Source organism: Theropithecus gelada, chromosome 13 (assembly GCF_003255815.1).
Source record: "Theropithecus gelada isolate Dixy chromosome 13, Tgel_1.0, whole genome shotgun sequence".
NCBI classification, from domain to species: Eukaryota; Metazoa; Chordata; class Mammalia; order Primates; family Cercopithecidae; genus Theropithecus; species Theropithecus gelada.
Genome location: NC_037681.1, coordinates 19,277,087 through 19,295,077, shown reverse-complemented (window position 1 = coordinate 19,295,077; position 17,991 = coordinate 19,277,087). Strand labels below are relative to the sequence as shown.

The following is a 17,991-nucleotide window of genomic DNA, read 5'->3' as shown; positions in this document are numbered from 1 at the left end:
AAGTGCGGCGGCACAATCTTGGCTCACCGCAAGCTTCCCCTCCCAGGTTCACGCCATTCTCCTGCCTCAGCCTTCCAAGTAGCTGTGACTATGGGCGCCCGCCACCGCACCTGGCTAGTTTTTTGTATTTTTTAGTAGAGACAGGTTTTCATCGTGTTTGCCAGGATGGTGTGGATCTCCTGACCTCGTGACCCGCCCGCCTCGGCCTCCCAAGGTGCTGGGATTACAGGCGTGCTGGGATTGCAGGCGTGCAGGGATTACAGGCCCGCTGGGATTACAGGCGGGCAGGGATTGCAGGCCCGCTGGGATTACAGGTGCGCTGGGATTACAGGCGTGCTGGGATTACAGGGTGCAGGGATTACAGGCCCGCTGGGATTACAGGTGCGCTGGGATTACAGGCGGGCAGGGATTACAGGGTGCAGGGATTGCAGGCGCGCTGGGATTACAGGCGCGCTGGGATTGCAGGCGTGCAGGGATTACAGGCCCACTGGGATTACAGGCGCGCCGGGATTACAGGCACACAGGGATTACAGGCGCGCAGGGATTACAGGCCCGCTGGGATTACAGGCGCGCTGGGATTACAGGCACGCAGGGATTACAGGCGTGCAGGGATTGCAGGCGCGCTGGGATTGCAGGCGCGCTGGGATTACAGGCGCGCTGGGATTGCAGGCGCGCAGGGATTACAGGCGTGCAGGGATTACAGGCCCGCTGGGATTACAGGCTCGCTGGGATTACAGGCACGCAGGGATTACAGGCGTGCAGGGATTGCAGGTGCGCTGGGATTGCAGGCACTGGGATTGCAGGCGGCTGGGATTACAGGCGCGCTGGGACTGCAGGCGTGCAGGGATTACAGGCCCGCTGGGATTACAGGCACGCAAGGATTACAGGCGCGCAGGGATTACAGGCGCGCAGGGATTACAGGCGCGCAGGGATTACAGGCGTGCAGGGATTGCAGGCGCTGGGATTAGAGGCGCGCTGGGATTACAGGCGCGCTGGGATTGCGCGCGCTGGGATTGCAGGCGCGCTGGGATTACAGGTGTGCTCGGATTACAGACGTGCAGGGATTACAGGCGTGAGCCACTGGGCGGCCCCTCTTTTTCCTCTTACCTGACCTGAGTTCAGAGCTGAGGGTCTGGCAGATGGTGCTCAGACTCTCTTGTAGAGAAACATCTGTACTTGGCTGCACAACGTGGGTGCTTCACCCTGAATTAGAAAGAGTTCCCCAATCACTGGTAAGGTTTTGGATACCCATGGTTTCCCCAGATCCCCCCCTGTGCGAGTCTGCTTCTGTGATATGTACAGCAAGGAGGAGCAGATCAGAATGTTTATTCTCTGCAGGCAGACAGATGCTAGCCAGGAGGGAGAGGGAGCAGGGCACACAGCTGGTGCCTCCTCCCAAACTGACTGGGGCGGGTCCTTTCCCCTCTGGGGTGGTGGCGCTGGGCAGGGGCTGAGCACATTCGGGAGGTGCTGCCCCAGAGGGATTCTCCCCTTCTCCTCAGGAGTGTGGGAAAGCGCTGCCTCCAGCCAGGAGCAGAGGCTCATCTGAGCGATCTGATCATGCTGGAGGGAGACTGGCTCCGAAGACAGGATGAGCAGCTAGAATCCATGAAGCATTTCTCCCCTAGAAAGACTTAAAAGATTTAAAAGAAAAAAACCAGGCCAAATAGGTCACTGTCCGAGCTGGGAAATACGTGGTCTTCCCTGGGTGCAGGATTATGAACCTCGCCAGGGGTTCCCGGGCCGCACCGTGCATCAGCCAGAGGTAGGGGCTGGGGAATGGGAAGAGTTGATTAAAAATCCTTATTCCTGGCCGGGCGATGTGGCTCCCCTGAAGTCAGGAGTTCGAGACCAGCTACTCGGGAGGCTGAGGCAGGAGAATCTCTTGAACCCGGGAGGCAGAGGTTGCAGGGAGCTGAAATCGCGGCACTGCACTCCAGCCTGGGCAACAAGAGCGAAACTCCTTGCTGGGATTACAGGCGTGAGCCACCGCGCCTGAAAACAGTATGTTTCCATGTCTTGTCGGACTAGTTCCCCTTTTGCAGTTTTTGTTTTTTCATTGTCTTCCTGGCTATTTTTGCATGTTTGTTTTTCCATGTGAACTTTAGCATCAACTTGTCTAACTTCATCCAAAGGCTTTTGGTATTCTGATTGGCATTGCATCAAATTTATACGACAGTATTCACTTTGGGAAAACAGATGTTAGGTCATCCTATGCTAGAAATGGGAATGCCTTTCCAGTTCTTCAAGTTTATTTTCAGTGTGTGTTAAAGTTTTCCTTACATAGATTTTTACATGTATCTTCTTAAGTTTATTCCTAAGTCACTTAATTTTCTATGTTGCTATTGTAAGAGAGGGGGTTTCTCTATCATTATACCTTCTACCTACTTAATGTTTGGGAATAGGAAGGCTTGCTTTTTGGATATGAATTTTATGTCCTATTGCCTTATTCAATTCTACATATACTGTTACATAGATAGTTTTACTTCTTCTTCTTCTTTTTTTTTTTTTTTTTTGAGATGGAGTCTCACTCTGTTGCCCAGGCTGGAGTGCAGTGGCATGATCTCAGCTCACTGCAACCTCTGTCTCCCAGGTTCAAGCGATCCTCCTGCCTCAGCCTCCTGAGTAGCTGGGACTACAAGCATGCGCCACCATGCCCGGCTAATTTTTAAATTTTTATCAGAGACAGGATTTCACCATGTTGGCCAGGCTGGCCTCCAACTCCTGACCTCAGGTGATCTGCCCTCCTTGGCCTCCCAAAGTGCTGGGATTACAGGTATGAGCCACCATGCCCAGTCAGTTTTACATCTTTACCTATTGTTATGCCTCTACCTGATTTATTTATCATGTTTAATTGGATTGCTAATACCTCTAGGTTAATCTTGAGTGGTTGCTGGAGATACAGTGGGCATCCTGCTTTGTTCTTGCTCTTGGAGAAAATGCCTCTTGAGTTTCCTGATTAAGAGTCTGGTTATAGGACTAATATGAATAAGAGATTATCTATCTGTATATCTATCCTTCCATCTACACACATACATGTAAATATATACGGATACATATATTTATACTGAAAATGATAATCTGTCCAAAAAATACTTTTGGGTATTTTTTTCTGTTTCTATGAGTTGAGTTACTTTAGATATCTCATGTAAGTTGAATCATACGGTATTTGTCTTTTTGTGATTGGTTTAGTTCACACAGTATAATGTCCTCAAGGTTGATCCATGTTGTAGCATATGACAGAATTTCCTTTCTTTTTAAGCTGAATAATATTCTATTTTATTTATATACCATATTTTCTTTATCCATTTATCTATTGTTGGACACTTGGGTTGCTGTCATATCTTGGTTATTGTAAATAATGCTGCAATTGGCTGGGCGCGGTGGCTCAAGCCTGTAATCCCAGCACTTTGGGAGGCCAAGACAGGCAGATCACGAGGTCAGGAGATCAAGACCATCCTGGCTAACATGGTGAAACCCCATCTCTACTAAAAAAAATACAAAAAACTAGCCGGGCGAGGTGGCGGGTGCCTGTAGTCCCAGCTACTCGGGAGGCTGAGGCAGGAGAATGGCGTGAACCTGGGAGGCGGAGCTTGCAGTGAGCTGAGATCCGGCCACTGCACTCCAGCCTGGGCGACAGAGGGAGACTCTGTCTCAAAAAAAAAAAAAAAAAAAAAGCTGCAATGAATATGGGTATGCAAATATCTCCAAGATCCTGTTTTCAATTCTTTAGGATATGTATCTAGAAGTGGGATTGTGGGGTCATATGGTAAATCTATCTTTAATTTTTTGAGGAACCTCCATATGGTTTCCATAGCAGCTGCACTGTTTTACATTCCCACCAATATTTGCAAGAGTTCCCACTTCTTCACATCCTTACTAACATTTGTTATCACATATTTGCTTGAGTATTTGAAAAATCAGGAATAGGTGGGTGTTGAATTTTTGGAACTAATCATATGATTCTTTTCCTTAAGTCTATTAAGATTATATATATGATATGATAATGAATTTCCTAATGTCAAACCAACCTTGCATTCCTAGAATAAATTCTACTTGGTCATAGTGAGGCTTGGAGAGTCCAGTCACTGCTCAGGAATCTTGGGCTTGGGCCCAGCTTTTTCCCTGCTTCAGCACATCTGTGTTGTCACTCAGACTGGCAGGGGACTGGGAAGGAGCCTTGGGGTTCCTTTAGCCACCAAGAAAGCAGTAGGTCCTTGTATAGATATGTAGACTGAGCCATGATTTATAACTTTTAATTATTGATACATACGGTAGGTGTTTCTCCATTTGTATTTTCAATTTTTAAAAATTGTTATAGAATACACATAATATGAAATTTTACCATCTTAACCATTTTTGAGGGCACAGTTTAGTGGTATTAAATATATTCATAATGTACAACCATCACCAACATTCATCTCCAGAACTCTTTTCATCTTATAAAACCAAAACTCTATATGTGTTAAATAATAACCATGCATTCCCCCATCTCTGCATCCCCTGGCAACCACCGTTCTACTTTCTGTGATTTTGACTACTCTAAATATCTCATGTAAGTGCAATCATACAGTATTTGTCTTTTTGTTACTGACATTTGATTTTGCATAATGTCCTCAAGATTCATCCATGTTGTGGCATATTTCAGAATGTTCTTTCTTTTTGAAGCTGAGTAATATTCCATTGTGTGTCTCTACCATGTTTTGTTTACTCACTTATCCCTTGATGGATATTTGGGTTGCTTCCACATTTTAGCCTTGTGAATAATCCTGTTATGAACATGGATGTACAAATAATTCTTTGAGACCTTGCTTTCAGTTATTTTGGGTACATACTCAGAAGTGAAATTGCTGGATGATATGGTGATTTTGGTTTTAATTTTCTGAGGAACTGCCATACTGTTTCCCATCATGGCAGTACCATTTTACATTCCTACCAACAGCACACAAGGGTTTCAGTTTCTCCACATCCTTGCCAACACGTGTTATTTTCTTTTTGTTTATTGCCCAGGCTAGAATGCAGTGGCACAATTGATCTCAGTTCACTGCAGCCTCCGCCTCCCAGTTTCAAGTGATTCTCCTGCTTCAGCCTCCCAAGCCTCCCAAGTAGCTGGAACTACAGGTGCGTGCCACTGCACCTGGCTAATTTTTTATATTTTTTAGTAGAGATGGGAATTCACCATGTTGGCCAGGCTGGCCTTGAACTCCCAACCTCAGGTGTTCCACCTGCCTTGGCTTCCCAAAGTGCTAGGATTACAGGCGTGAGTGGCCGCACCCAGCCTATTTTCTGTTTTTTTGATAGTAGCCATCCTAATGGATATGAGGCGGTATTTCATTGTAGTTTTGATTTGCAATTCCCTAATGATTACTGATGTTGAGCATCCTTTGAAGTTCTATTTGCCATTTGTATATCTTCTTTGGAAAAATGTCTATTCAAGTTCTTTGCCTATTTTTGAATCAGTTGTTTGTATTTTTGTATTTTGTTGGGTGTCAGGAGTTCTCTCTGTAATCTGGGTATCATTCCCTTACCAGATAAACAATTTGCAAATGTTTTCTCCCATTCTGGGTGGGGTACCTTTTTATTCTGTTGCACCGTCTTTTGATGCACAAAATTTTAAAATTTGCTTAAAGTCCAATTTGTCCATTTTTTCTTTGGTGGCCTGTGACTTTGGTATCAAACCCAAGAAACAATTTCCAAATCCAATGTCATGAAGTTTCTGCCCTCTGTTTTCCTCTAAAAGTTTTTATAGTTTTAGGCATTACTTTTAGGTCTTTGATCCACTGTGAGTTAATTTTTGTTTACGGTGTTGGATAAGGATCTAACTTTATTATTTCGCATGTGGATATCCTGTTTTCCTAGTACCATTTGTTAACCTATTAAAATTATTGTGCTGGTTTTGCAAATGTTAGGTGTGGTCTGCCCAGGTATGTATATTACAGTGCCAAGATACCTCTGCCCTTGAATAATGTACCTTCACCCTTGAATAAGAAAACGCCCCTGAATAATTTACCTTCACCCCTGAATAATCATTGTTCAAGTAAAATTAAATGATATGCTTGGGGAATAGAAAGCCTACTATCTAGCTTGATCTTTTGATTTCTAAAACTGTTTCTTCAGTCAATTGCTTTCACATACTTTTACTTTCAAATCTTTATTTTTCCTTCAGGAGGAACCAGGACAACATTTTTTTTCTTTTCTTTTCTTTTTTTTTTTTTTGAGATGGAGTCTCACTCTGTCATCCAGGCTGGAGTGCAGTGGCACAATCTCAGCTCATTGCAACCTCTGCCTCCCAAGTTCAAGCGATTCTCCTGTCTCAGCCTCCCGAGTAACTGGGATTACAGGCGCACACTACCATGCCCGGCAGTCTTAGCTAGCAAGACAGGTTTAGCAGAGTGGTTCTGGCTCAGAGTCCCTCATGAGGTTACAGTCAAGATTCTTCCAGATTCATTCTCTCACTCAAGACCTGACTACTGATCTCTCCTACCCAGCGGGAGGTACTGTGCTGGAAGCTAGTACTCAGTGAGGCATTCTTGTCCTCCAAGAGCTCCCCACAGCTCTTAGGAGAGTCAATCGAATCAATAAATAACTTAGATATAAACAAGCTAACACTGAAGGTCTTTAAAAAGTGCTTATGTTGTATTTGCACAGAGTTCTGGGAGAACAAGAGGCTGATCTCCTTAATAGGGTTTTTCCAGGTAGGAAGAGTGAGGGAAGAGGAGGGCTGAGAAGAACCGGCAGGCAGTGACAAAGCTCATGTCTGCCAGCTGAGAGGGCTGATCAGATCCATCTTCAGAGGGTGGGAGCTGCTCTCAGGCTACTCCGCAGGGACAGTGAATTCCAGACCACACTGTCTGCACCTCCTCTTTGGCAGCAATGACCACTCAAAAAAAAAAAAAAAGAAGAAGAAGAAAGAAAAGAAAAGAAAAAGGAAAAAAGGCTGGGTGCGGTGACTCACGCCTGTAATCCCAGCACTTTGAGAGGCCGAGGCAGGTGGATCAACTGAGGTCAGGAGTTTGAGATCAGCCTGACCAACATGGTGAAACCTCATCTCTACTAAAAATACAAATATTAGCTGGGCGTGGTGGTGTATCCCTGTAATCGCAACTGCTTGGGAGGCTGAGGTAGGAAAATCGCTTGAACCTGGGAGGCAGAGGTTGCGTTGAGCCGAGATGGTGCCACTGCACTCCAGCCTGGGGGACAGAGACTCCGTCTCAAAAAAAAAAAAAAAAAATCAATGGTCAAAAACATCTCAATAGGAGGAGGAGTGGAGAAATGACCATTCTGAGAAGTGAACTGTCTTGTAAAATGTGTGCCCAGGTCTGTGGACAGCAGCTGTAGCTGTCGATGATCTTATGTCCACTGAATGGAATGTAGCATCAGTCCTAGCAATAGCATGCTGTTAACTTGTAACCAAAGGCTCACGTCAATGTTAGAGTCTCCAAAACACAGAGAATTACGAAGATGTAAGACTTCAACTTTTCCTTGAGCACAAAGTCAAACTTTCTTGGTTCTGCACTCCTTTAAGAAGGTTTTCACCAAGCCCAGCACATGCTTGATTGGCAGCTTGGGTTGAGCCTACAGCATGGAAGGACGGGAGAATTGCTCTTGTAATGGGTGGCTGCTCCTGTCATAGTTAATAGCTGTAAAGTTGAAAAGAAGTCTGGAAATGAAACTGTGTTGGTTAAAAATTTGATAATTGTGCTTGTTTTTTCCCACAAAAAAAATAATACAACAATTGATCAAACGCAACCCATCAAACGTAAAAGACGCCTTCAGACTCTTCACAGAACCTTAGGTAAATGAAAACTTCGTCCATACTGACGATAAGAATAGGCAGTGGCTCTTAATTCTGTTGTCTTTTGCCTCCGGTAGAGAAAGAGTGAAAATATGTTCCCGTGTCAGGTCTACCATTGCTACAGCTCTGTGGAAGAGCAAGCCGAGCGCGCCCCCTAGTGGATAACTCGATGCTCGCCAGGGCTTTCTGTCTGCGGCTGTTAGTCTCTGGATTCCAATTTGACATGTTGCATTTCAAAAGTCAAGTTAATTATCGGTATTATTAAAGTGGGAGTTTTCTCTCTTTTCTAAGCCAAGTTGAAGAAGGAACACATTTCTCTCTTTTTTTCAGGAATAACTAGAACTTCATGAGACGGTTATCAGACGCCCACATGGTAGTCTTAATCATATTGTGATAATTTTCTGTTATTTTATTTTATTATTTTGTTTTATTTTATTATTCTTTTGAGACAGGGTCCCGCTCTGTTATCTGGGCTGGAGTGTAGTGGTGTGATTATAGCTCTCTGCAGCCTTGATCTCCGAGTTCAAGCCATCTGCCTATCTCAGCCTTTCTAGTAGCTGGGACTACAGGTGTGTGCCACCATGCCTGGCTAATTTTTTTATTTTTTTATTTTTTAGTAGACATGAGGTCTTGCTATGTTCCCCAGGCTGGCCGCAAACTCTTATTGCGACAATTCTCTCTGTCTCTGTGAACGAGGCCAAGGAAGATTTACCAAGCTCATCCAAAGCTGCCCTGCCCCCCTTCCAGGCCTTGGAGGTCTCCCATCTGGGGCTGGGGGCTCCAGCCTGCTTTGAAGTCTTCTAGGGTGTGAGATTCATTACTTCTCCTCCTTTCCCATTCCCTCCTTGATAGCTCACTTTCTAACCGCTAAACAGTCCAAACAGATTTCCCTGGAGCGCCTACCCATTGGTTCTAGTTTGTTCCCCAGAGCTTTTCCAAACATCTCTCAGCCTCTTCCCAGGCCATCCTGCACCTGGAAAAGACAGGCAGGCCATGCTGGCCTCCCAATTTTCTCCAAGCTAAACTCAGGCCCTTTGACAGGTCCCATATGCCAACGAGTCAGGCACCAAAGGGCAAAGCTAGGATGCAAATATTTCTCATTTTCTTTTCTTTTTTCTTTTCTTTTTTTTTTTTTGAAACGGTGTCTTGCTCTGTCCTACGGGCTGGAGTGCAGTGGCGCGATCTCCGCTCACTGCAAGCTCCGCCTCCCGGGTTCACGCCATTCTCCTGCCTCAGCCTCCCGAGTAGCTGGGACTACAGGCACCGGCCACCATGCCCAGCTAATTTTTTGTATTTTTAGTAGAGACGGGGTTTCACCGTGTTAGCCAGGATGGTCTGGATCTCCTGACCTTGTGATCCGCCCTCCTTGGCCTCCCAAAGTGCTGGGATTACAGGCGTGAACCGCCACGCCCGGCCGTATTTCTCATTTTCGACTGTCTTCTTCCTATTAAACTATTCTGCAATCCGTCTACCAATACCTGAGTATTTCAGTGTGGTTAATTTTCCTCTCTTGTCCTTGCAACTCAAGAAAATTTTTATAGTACTTTGTGGTTTCAAAATTATTTTTATGAACATTATACAGTCTGTGAGGTAGGTCTTATTATCTCTATTTTATGCAAGTGGAGAAGTAGGTTGGGGCTTAGAGAGGTTCTCACTTGGGTCCTCTAAGCGTGGTCCTCTACCCACAGAAGCAGCATCTTTCAGGATCTGTGAGACATGCACATTCCCAGGCCTACCCCAGACCTACGGAATCAGAAACTCTGGGGTGGGGCCTGGGAATCTGTGTTTTCAAAAGCCCTCCCAGTGTGATTCAGATGCATGCTTAAGTGTAAGAAATGCTGCCTCAGCTGTGGGTGGGTTGCCCAGGAATTTGTTAGATTTTTAAAAAAGTAAACAGAAACAAAAAAACACCAAAACGCTGAGGTTCTGTAGGCTTTATTTAGACTTTTCCCCCAAATCCTCCCTAACTCCTCACTTTGAGTCTAGAAGAAGCTACTTTTATCATAAATGCTGAACTAATCACAGGCCGTGGTTGTTTGTAGATGAACACATTTTATCTTTTGTAGATCACCTTTCAGAGGAGAAGAGGTTTAAAGAATCCTCTCTGTTCGACAGGGATTTAAGAGAGCAGTTAACTACTGTAGATAAAGAAACACTTCAAGGGGCAGCTAAACCAGGTGGGAACCTATATGGTATAAACCAAGAATGATGCTTAAATACAGACAACTTCTGAATGTGTTTTTTGCCTTTCATGGTATTTTAACTGACACCTTTAGTTCACCCGCAAAAGTGAAATAAATCTGCCGTGAATACAATCTGCAGTTAAAATTTATGAATTAAACCAACTCCAGAGGCTGGGCATGGTGGCTCACGCCTGTAATCCCAGCACTTTGGGAGGTCAAGGTAGGCGGATCACCTGAGGCCAGGAGTTCGAGACTACCCTGGCCAACATGGTAAAACCCCGTCTCTACTAAAAATACAAAAGAAAAAATTAGCTGGGCGTGGTGGCAGGTGCCTGTAATCCCAGCTACTCGGGAGGCTGAGGCAGTTCAAGAATCACTTGAACCCAGGAGGTGGAGGCTGCAGTGAGCTGAGATCGCACCAGTGCACTCCAGCCTGGGCAATAAGAGCGAGACTCCATCTAAAAAACAACAAACAAACAAACAACCGAACTCCAGGAATTTCACCACTCTTCCAAAAAGATGCTACTTTTATATTGTTTCTGCACAGCCAGGGCTTCACCCTGGCTCATCCCTGAGCCCAGACCTGTTTAGAGTGGGCAGAAACTTACCCATGCTGGCACCAAGCGCAGTACACCCCTCCACACTGCCACTCCCTGTCAAAATTATACCTGGTTGTCACTTCCTAATGCTTAGAAACTAAATGCCGAATTATTGCAGCAGAGCCTTTGAGCTGCTGGACACGCTGCCCCTTGGCATAGCAGAGCTGAAGGTGGGAGGCTGGACATGCCCTGTTTTCTCCCCATCACCAAGAAGACCCTTGCTCAGCACTCCCCGTGTCTACATCACCGGCTGCCCTGGACAGCTCTCCACACGAAACCAGCCGATACCTGGGATCCTACCTCCATGCCCGATTTCCCTGATGTCGTTTTCTTTTTTGGTCACATTATAAATGGATGCTGATGTGGGCTGAGATCTCCTTGCTTTGAGATCTAGCTAAGACTGCCGTGTTTTCCCCAGCCTGTGCTCAGCGGTATTCCCATCCACTCTCACAGTTTCTGTAAGTCCTCAGAGGGGCTCAGGAGTTCAGGATCATCCGTGGCGTTGTGTTTGCCTCGTGCTGGTGCAGACGTGAGGTCCCCCAAACCTACACCCACGAGGCGGACTGTGTATGCAGTACCACTTCCTGAGGCCAGGGGGCAGAGGAGGGGCAGCAGAGAAGAGGTTCTATCACTACCTGTGAAAAGCTGCAAACGGAATATTTGCCTCCATTGTTCTTCAAAGCCTTTGCAGTAGGATTTCTCAACCTCCTCTAGTGCCCCCACCTCCTCTCACCCACCTGAGCTCTCCTCTGTTCTTCTCTTTACCTCTTACAAACTGGTCTGTGGAACTTTATTTCTGGTTGCTTTGTTGCATGCCAGCCCATACCCTCAGTGTCTCATCTCCACCTCCCAAAAGCATCTCATCTTATCACCAAATAGCAGATGAATGCATTTCCCCAAACAGCCAGTTCCTTCCCAAGAGGACTTCTGGAACGAGTGGCTAAGACGCCAAGGTTTTTATTCTGTTATGAATGGAATGAACAAGTGTCCCTTGAAGGTTTAGTGCTGGTGGTGGGTGGCCCAGCGGGGATCTCTGTTCACTCTGCACTGTGTCTTCTCATTTAGATGCTCACTTTAGGACTATGCCCTGCAGGCAGCTTCTGCATTTCCTGCAGAGGAACACCATCATCGCCGCCATCTCAGGGGCGGTCATCCTCACGGCCACCGTGCTGTTGCTGCTTGGTTTGGCCTCATACATCAGGAAGAAACGGCCATCGTGAGTAGTGCCGGCATGGCCTTCCTTCCAAGAACCTGCGGGTGTTTGAACTCACGCTGCCCCCAGGGCTTCCTGCTGATCCGGTTTAGGAGGAGGGCAGAAGCTGCAAGCCTGGTTGTGCTTCAGCATCCCCTGGCCTGCTCTGTCAAAGCACACAGGACCTGGGCCATGGCTTTTAGGCACAGCCTGGGTGATTCTGATGCACAGCCGGGTTTGGGGATCCCTGGGTGGGCCAGGGTTGCCTCTCAAGGCCACTGCAGTTAGGCCAGACCTGTCCCCATATTGAGGGCTCTGGCTGAAAGATTGGTAAATAGAAATATGGATTTATAAAAGAAAGGAAAAACACAAATCTAAGGGGGCGAGGAGGGCTGAAGCCACGAAGGAGAGTGAGAGCAGGGCTGATATCAGCTCATTCACACTGACACAGCTGCCCTGCTTGTTAGAATACTGAAAGCCTTCCCTGAGCTTCCCACTGACCTCCTGATCTTCTCTGTCCTCCTGCAAATGAAGGGTTAGTGCCTGGCACAGCCGTGGCCCTCCAAGGCTCTGCTTCAGTGGTGGTCATTTTGACCGGTCAGTGCCTGTCTACACCAGTTGTTAAATATTTTGGTTAGGCCTCTAGATGGGGGGGCTCAGGCACAGGGGCACTCACCATGAGCAGGCACTAGAAAGCAAATGGTTTGCACGGTGATGTGTATGCATAGCTGCATTTTGAGATTATGTGCTTCTTGCCGCATCCCCGGGGACACGTATTCCTGACTGCAGAAGGAAGAGCAGCTCCCCACAGTCCCTCAGGTCCTGCCCAACACCGGGCTGAACACTCTGCTTCTCCCTAGAGCAATGGGGTGGAGGCGTGTGATGAGGGGAAGTGTCCGTCCCCACCGCTACCCACCCTCTGACTCCAGAGGTAGCAGGGTTTGAATTTTCCCACAAGAGTGGCATTGTTTTCCCTCCATGCCAAGGTTCCTGGGACTGGTGATCCATTCAGGCCACCTCCCCCCCATCCCCACCTCCAGCATTCTCTTCCTACCAAGGCTCATCCATTGGACCTGCCATTTTCCCTCCATGCCCCTTGAGATGCCAGCAGAAGTGGTTAGAACTGTGGCCCCATCCCATAGGGACCAGTCAAAGCTGTGGATGGCCTGAGTTAGTTAAGAGAAAGTGGGGGGAAGAGAGTTTCCCAGAGGCTTTGTGCTGCCCAGAGGTAAAAAGAATTTCACAGATGACAAACCCTACTGATGGGAAGCAGAATCCTCACCCTGGGAAGCGCCAGCCTCCACCACTGCCCAGCGAGTAGACGGCAGGAGCTTCTGTGCACTGAGCTGAGCACCGTGGTTTTTATTGTTTTGTTTTAGATCTCCTCCGGCAAACACGACATATAATATTTTTATAATGAATGGAAAGACATGGTGGCAAAATTCTGAAGAAAAAAATTTCACAAAATATACAAAAAAAGAGAAACAGTTGAAGAGCAGCTCCTGTGTCTAAGCCAGGTCGCGGGGCAGTCAAACCAGGACTTGAAACCACGATGCGAGGACATTTCTCCATCCACACACCACAAGGAGGCAATTCCATTTCTGCCCGGGGAGGTGTATTCTACAAAAACATCTGCTTCCCGTCCCAATTTGAATGGACCAAGAAAAACTGCTTTGCCACAGGACACCTGTGGCAACATGGCACCGATGGCCGGCGTCGGCGAACCCAACAGACTATGGACTTATCATTTAATAAAGCATTGATTCATTTATTCAGTCATTCATGGAACAGATATTAATAGACCACCTCACATGCTGACAATATCAAAATACAATGAGGAAACTTAAGAGTGACCCAGATATGCATTCTGTCCCGAGCAAGATCACAGTCCAGGGTGTGAACACAACCACACTAAACAGCTTTTATGGGAGGTGGGAGTACAGAAAGTTTTGTATCTACAAAGAAACTGCTAAGAATTGTGGAAGCTCCCCACGAGGTGATTTCCTGCTTGCATGACCAGGAAGAAGAAATGGGGTAATTGAGAGTGTCATGAAGTGGGGTTATTTATTTATTTATTTATTGAGTTGGAGTCTCGCTCTGTCACCCACGCTAGAGTGCAGTGGCGCGATCTTGGCTCGCTGCAACCTCTGTCTCTGGGTTCCAGTGGTTCTCCTGCCTCAGCCTCCTGAGTAGTTGGGGTGACAGCTACGTGCCACCATGCCTAGATAATTTTTGTATTTTTAGTAGAGACGGGGTTTCACCGTATTAGCCAGGATGGTCTTGATCTCCTGACCGCATGATCCTCCTGCCTCGGCCTCCCAAAGTGCTGGGATTACAGGCATGAGCCACTGCACCTGGCTGAAGTGGGGTTATTTATAAAGCTGTGATCAGGGTTAAGGGAAACTGATGAAGAGTGGCGAGGCACCTGGAGCGAGCAGGAGCGGGAGTTGATGCCATTAGGGGAGGGGCAGGTACGAAAATCTAGAGAACTCAAGAGCCTCTGACAGGCTGTAACCTTTGGTGGAGGAGCAGGGACACATTGGAACCACTCAACAGGGAGAGATCAGGGCGATGAACACCCTGAATGCCTGCTCTTGGAACCCTTTGATTTCCTACAAGTGAATTCCATTGGCCATATGTATGGCCACTTACCAGGATGACTTTCCTCAATGCACAGTCACCGTGGTAAGTGGCCACAGGTCCCCTTGGGGACGACTGAGAGAAAGATGAACAGTGTACATTTTTGACAGTGTAGTAGGGCTCTTCCTCAAGGAGATCCAACCTCCTCATCATTTAATGGGTTTGGGGTATATAACCTAGCTCATGTCTGGGAAATAATTGAGGGACTGTTACTCTCTATTTTGCTAATTCAAGTTAGACGTCTAATTATACAACATGGAACTCTGCTTGCACAGATCAAGTCAGAATTTAGTAGATTGCTTATCTACTTCTTTTCTAGGGACATCATGATGAACTAGACAGTGCCAAGGTCCCTGTGAGTTCAACTATTCTGGCTAACATTTTGACACCACTGTTCATAACAGCAGCCATATCCACCTTGCCTTTGACAATAAGTATGGCCACTCAGACCTCACCGTCCTGGGATCCAACTATCTGCATTGCATTTTGGGATCCCAGTTTGATGGTAGCCGTTTCCATCGTCATTTCTGACCTGCAGAAAGGAATTACTACAGAGCTCTCAAGGACTCTGGAGCCCTCCTCACCAATTTATTTCTCATAGTCATGATAAAAGGTGTATTGTTTGGACCCTTCCAGGGTGGGTGAGCAGGTCTTACATGATAAATCCACTCTAATATTTCAGATTCCTTAAGCCTTTGGGTCCCTTCCTCTACAGTATAAGAATAGAGTTCTGGCATTTCAACTTCATTTACTGTGGGTTATCTTTGGACTCATGTTTCAGCTAACCAACCAAATGGAGCCCTTTCTAATCCCTCCAGCTAAAACACGGAGCCCAGAACCTCTGCTCAATGGGCTCATACCAATAAATGCAGCCTGATACAATGCCATGTTCCTTCCATCATTACCCCACATCCTTATATCTATGTCTATGCACATTCCTCACATTTACGTCAGTATACATTAGAAAAATCATGCAGTTCTTTCAGTGCTTAGTGTACCTTTTGTTGTATGGGGTGCTTTATCCTCACTCTTTGGGACCTGCTGGAATTTGAGTCTAGTTATGGGTCTAGAAGCAAAGAGGAGTGGTAGAAGTGGGTCCTGAGGAGAATTGGTGGGGTCTTGTTAGAGGACCTTAGGAGAGGCCATTACAGGGTTCTACAGAAAAATCAGGGTTAACCTCCTCAGAGAGGGTGGAAGGGCTACTTCTGCTGGCAAACAAGACTCAGCAGAATTTAGGGGTTTGATACCCCCAACTTCACTGGGATCTTCCCATATGTCCCCATTCCAGTTTTTTAGGATACCATTCATTTTCGGTCAGTTCTCTCACTTTAACACAAGACCAGTCTGCAAGGCTAGGCATTCAGGTGCATTGCAGTTCAGTCACTTTGGGTTTGGTGTTCAGAAATCTCAGCCCTGCAGCTACAGGAGATAAGGATTTCTTTCAGGACTGACATAGGAGTTTTTCTCTTTTTCTTTCTCTTTCTTTCTTTCTTTCTTTCTTTCTTTCTTTCTTTCTTTCTTTCTTTCTTTCTCTTTCTTTCTTTCTTTCTTTCTTTCTTTCTTTCTTTCTTTCTTTCTTTCTTTCTCTCTCTCTCTCTCTCTTTCTTTCCTTTCTTCCTTTCTCTCTTTCTCTCTTTCTTTTCTTTCTTTTCTCTTTTTTTTTTTTCTTTTTTTGACAGAGTCTCACTGTGTCGCCAGGCTGGAGTGCAGTGGCGTGATCTTGGCTCACTGTGACCTCCACCTCCCGGGTTCAAGCAGTTCTCCTGCCTCAGCCTCCCGAGTAGCTGAGACTACAGGTGCATGCCACCACGCCCAGCTAATTTTTGTATTTTTAGTAGAGACAGGGTTTCACCATGTTGGCCAGGATGGTCCCGATCTCTTGACCTCGTCGTGATCTGCCCACCTCGGCCTCCCAATTTTTTTTTTTTTTTTTTTTTTTGAGACAGAGTTTCACTCTGTTGCCCAGGCTGGAGTGCAGTGGTGTGATCTTGGCTCACTGCAACCTCTGCCTCCCGGGTTCAAGCGATTCTCCTGTCTCAGCCTCCTGAGTAGCTGGGATTATAGGTGCCTGCCATCACACCCAGCTAATTTTTGTATTTTTAGTAGAGATGGAGTTTCACCATGTTGGCCAGGCTGCTCTCAAACTCGTGGCCTCACGTGATCCACCCACCTCGGCTTCCCAAAGTGCTGGGATTACAGGCGTGAGCCACTGCGCCCAGCCCATAGAAGCTTTCAGTTCATTTATGCAGAGTTTAAGCTGGGAAAGTGAAAGCCTAAACTCATCCCTTTCTTTCCCCACTTTCTCCAGCAACCAGTGAATATTTATTATACTCTTCAGTTTAACTAAAATGTTCTCAGGTGTCATCAAACACATGGGCACCCAGAACCTTGCCTTTTATATGTGTTTGATTGAGAGTATCCAATGGTAATATTTTGTATATCTCTATTGCCACATCATGCTATGGAGTACCTAAATGCCCCCTTGGCCACTGGAAATAGATTTAAGATTCTGTTCCTGGCCAGGCGCGGTGGCTCAAGCCTGTAATCCCAGCACTTTGGGAGGCCGAGACGGGCGGATCACGAGGTCAGGAGATTGAGACCATCCTGGCTAACACGGTGAAACCCCGTCTCTACTAAAAAAAATACAAAAAACTAGCCGGGAGAGGTGGCGGGCGCCTGTAGTCCCAGCTACTCGGGAGGCTGAGGCAGGAGAATGGCGTGAACCCGGGAGGTGGAGCTTGCAGTGAGCTGAGATCCGGCCACTGCACTCCAGTCTGGGTGACAGAGCGAGACTCTGTCTCAAAAAAAAAAAAAAAAAGATTCTATTCCTGTCTTCTAGTACCAAAATTTGTATCAGTCAGCATCCCATGAGAGAAACAGAATCAGTAGGAGGATATGTAGAGCACTAAGAGATTTTTTTCACTTTTTGTGGGTACATAGCAGGTGTATGCGTTTATGAGGTACATGAGGTATTTTGATACAGGCATGCCATGCATAATTACCATGTCAGGGTGAATGGAGTATTCAACACCTGGAGCGTTTATCCTTCATGTTATAAACAATCTAATTATATTCTTTTAATTATTTTTAAGGTACAATTAAATTATTATTGACTGTGGTCACCCTACTCTGCTATCAAATACTAGGTCTTATTCATTCTTTTATTTTTCGTACCTATTAACCATCCTTACTTCTCCCCCACCCCCACGACTCTTCCCAGCCTCTGGTAATCATCCTTCTACTCTCAATCTCCAGGAATTCAATTGTTTTAATTCTTAGCTCTCAGAAATGATGAGAGCATGCAGACTTTGCCTTTTTGTGCCTGGCTTATTTCACTCCACATCATGACTTCCAGTTCTATGTATGTTGGTGCAAATGACCATTTTTTGAATGGCTGAATAGTACTCCATGGTGTAAATGTACCACATTTCCTTCAGCCATTCATCTGTTGAGGGACTGTTAGGTTGTTTCCGGATCTTGGCTATTGTGAATAGTGCTGCAATAAACATGAGAGTGCAGCTACCTCTTGGATACATGGATTTCCTTTCTTTTGAGTAGATACCCAGCAGTGGGATTGCTGGA

General features: G+C 46.2%; 1 protein-coding gene across 1 annotated transcript in view; it reads left to right on the top strand.

The window, feature by feature from the left end:
* The window catches only part of C13H2orf92 (chromosome 13 C2orf92 homolog), a 35,716-nt gene extending 22,168 nt beyond the window's left edge, over nucleotides 1-13,548 (top strand). Inside the window, exons 6-8 of the mRNA XM_025354570.1 lie at nucleotides 9,862-9,972; nucleotides 11,643-11,793; nucleotides 13,149-13,548. Coding sequence (XP_025210355.1) covers nucleotides 9,862-9,972; nucleotides 11,643-11,793; nucleotides 13,149-13,281 — 395 coding nt within the window. The 3' untranslated portion in view covers nucleotides 13,282-13,548. The remainder of the gene's footprint in view (nucleotides 1-9,861; nucleotides 9,973-11,642; nucleotides 11,794-13,148) is intronic.
* The last annotated feature ends 4,443 nt before the right edge of the window (nucleotides 13,549-17,991 follow it).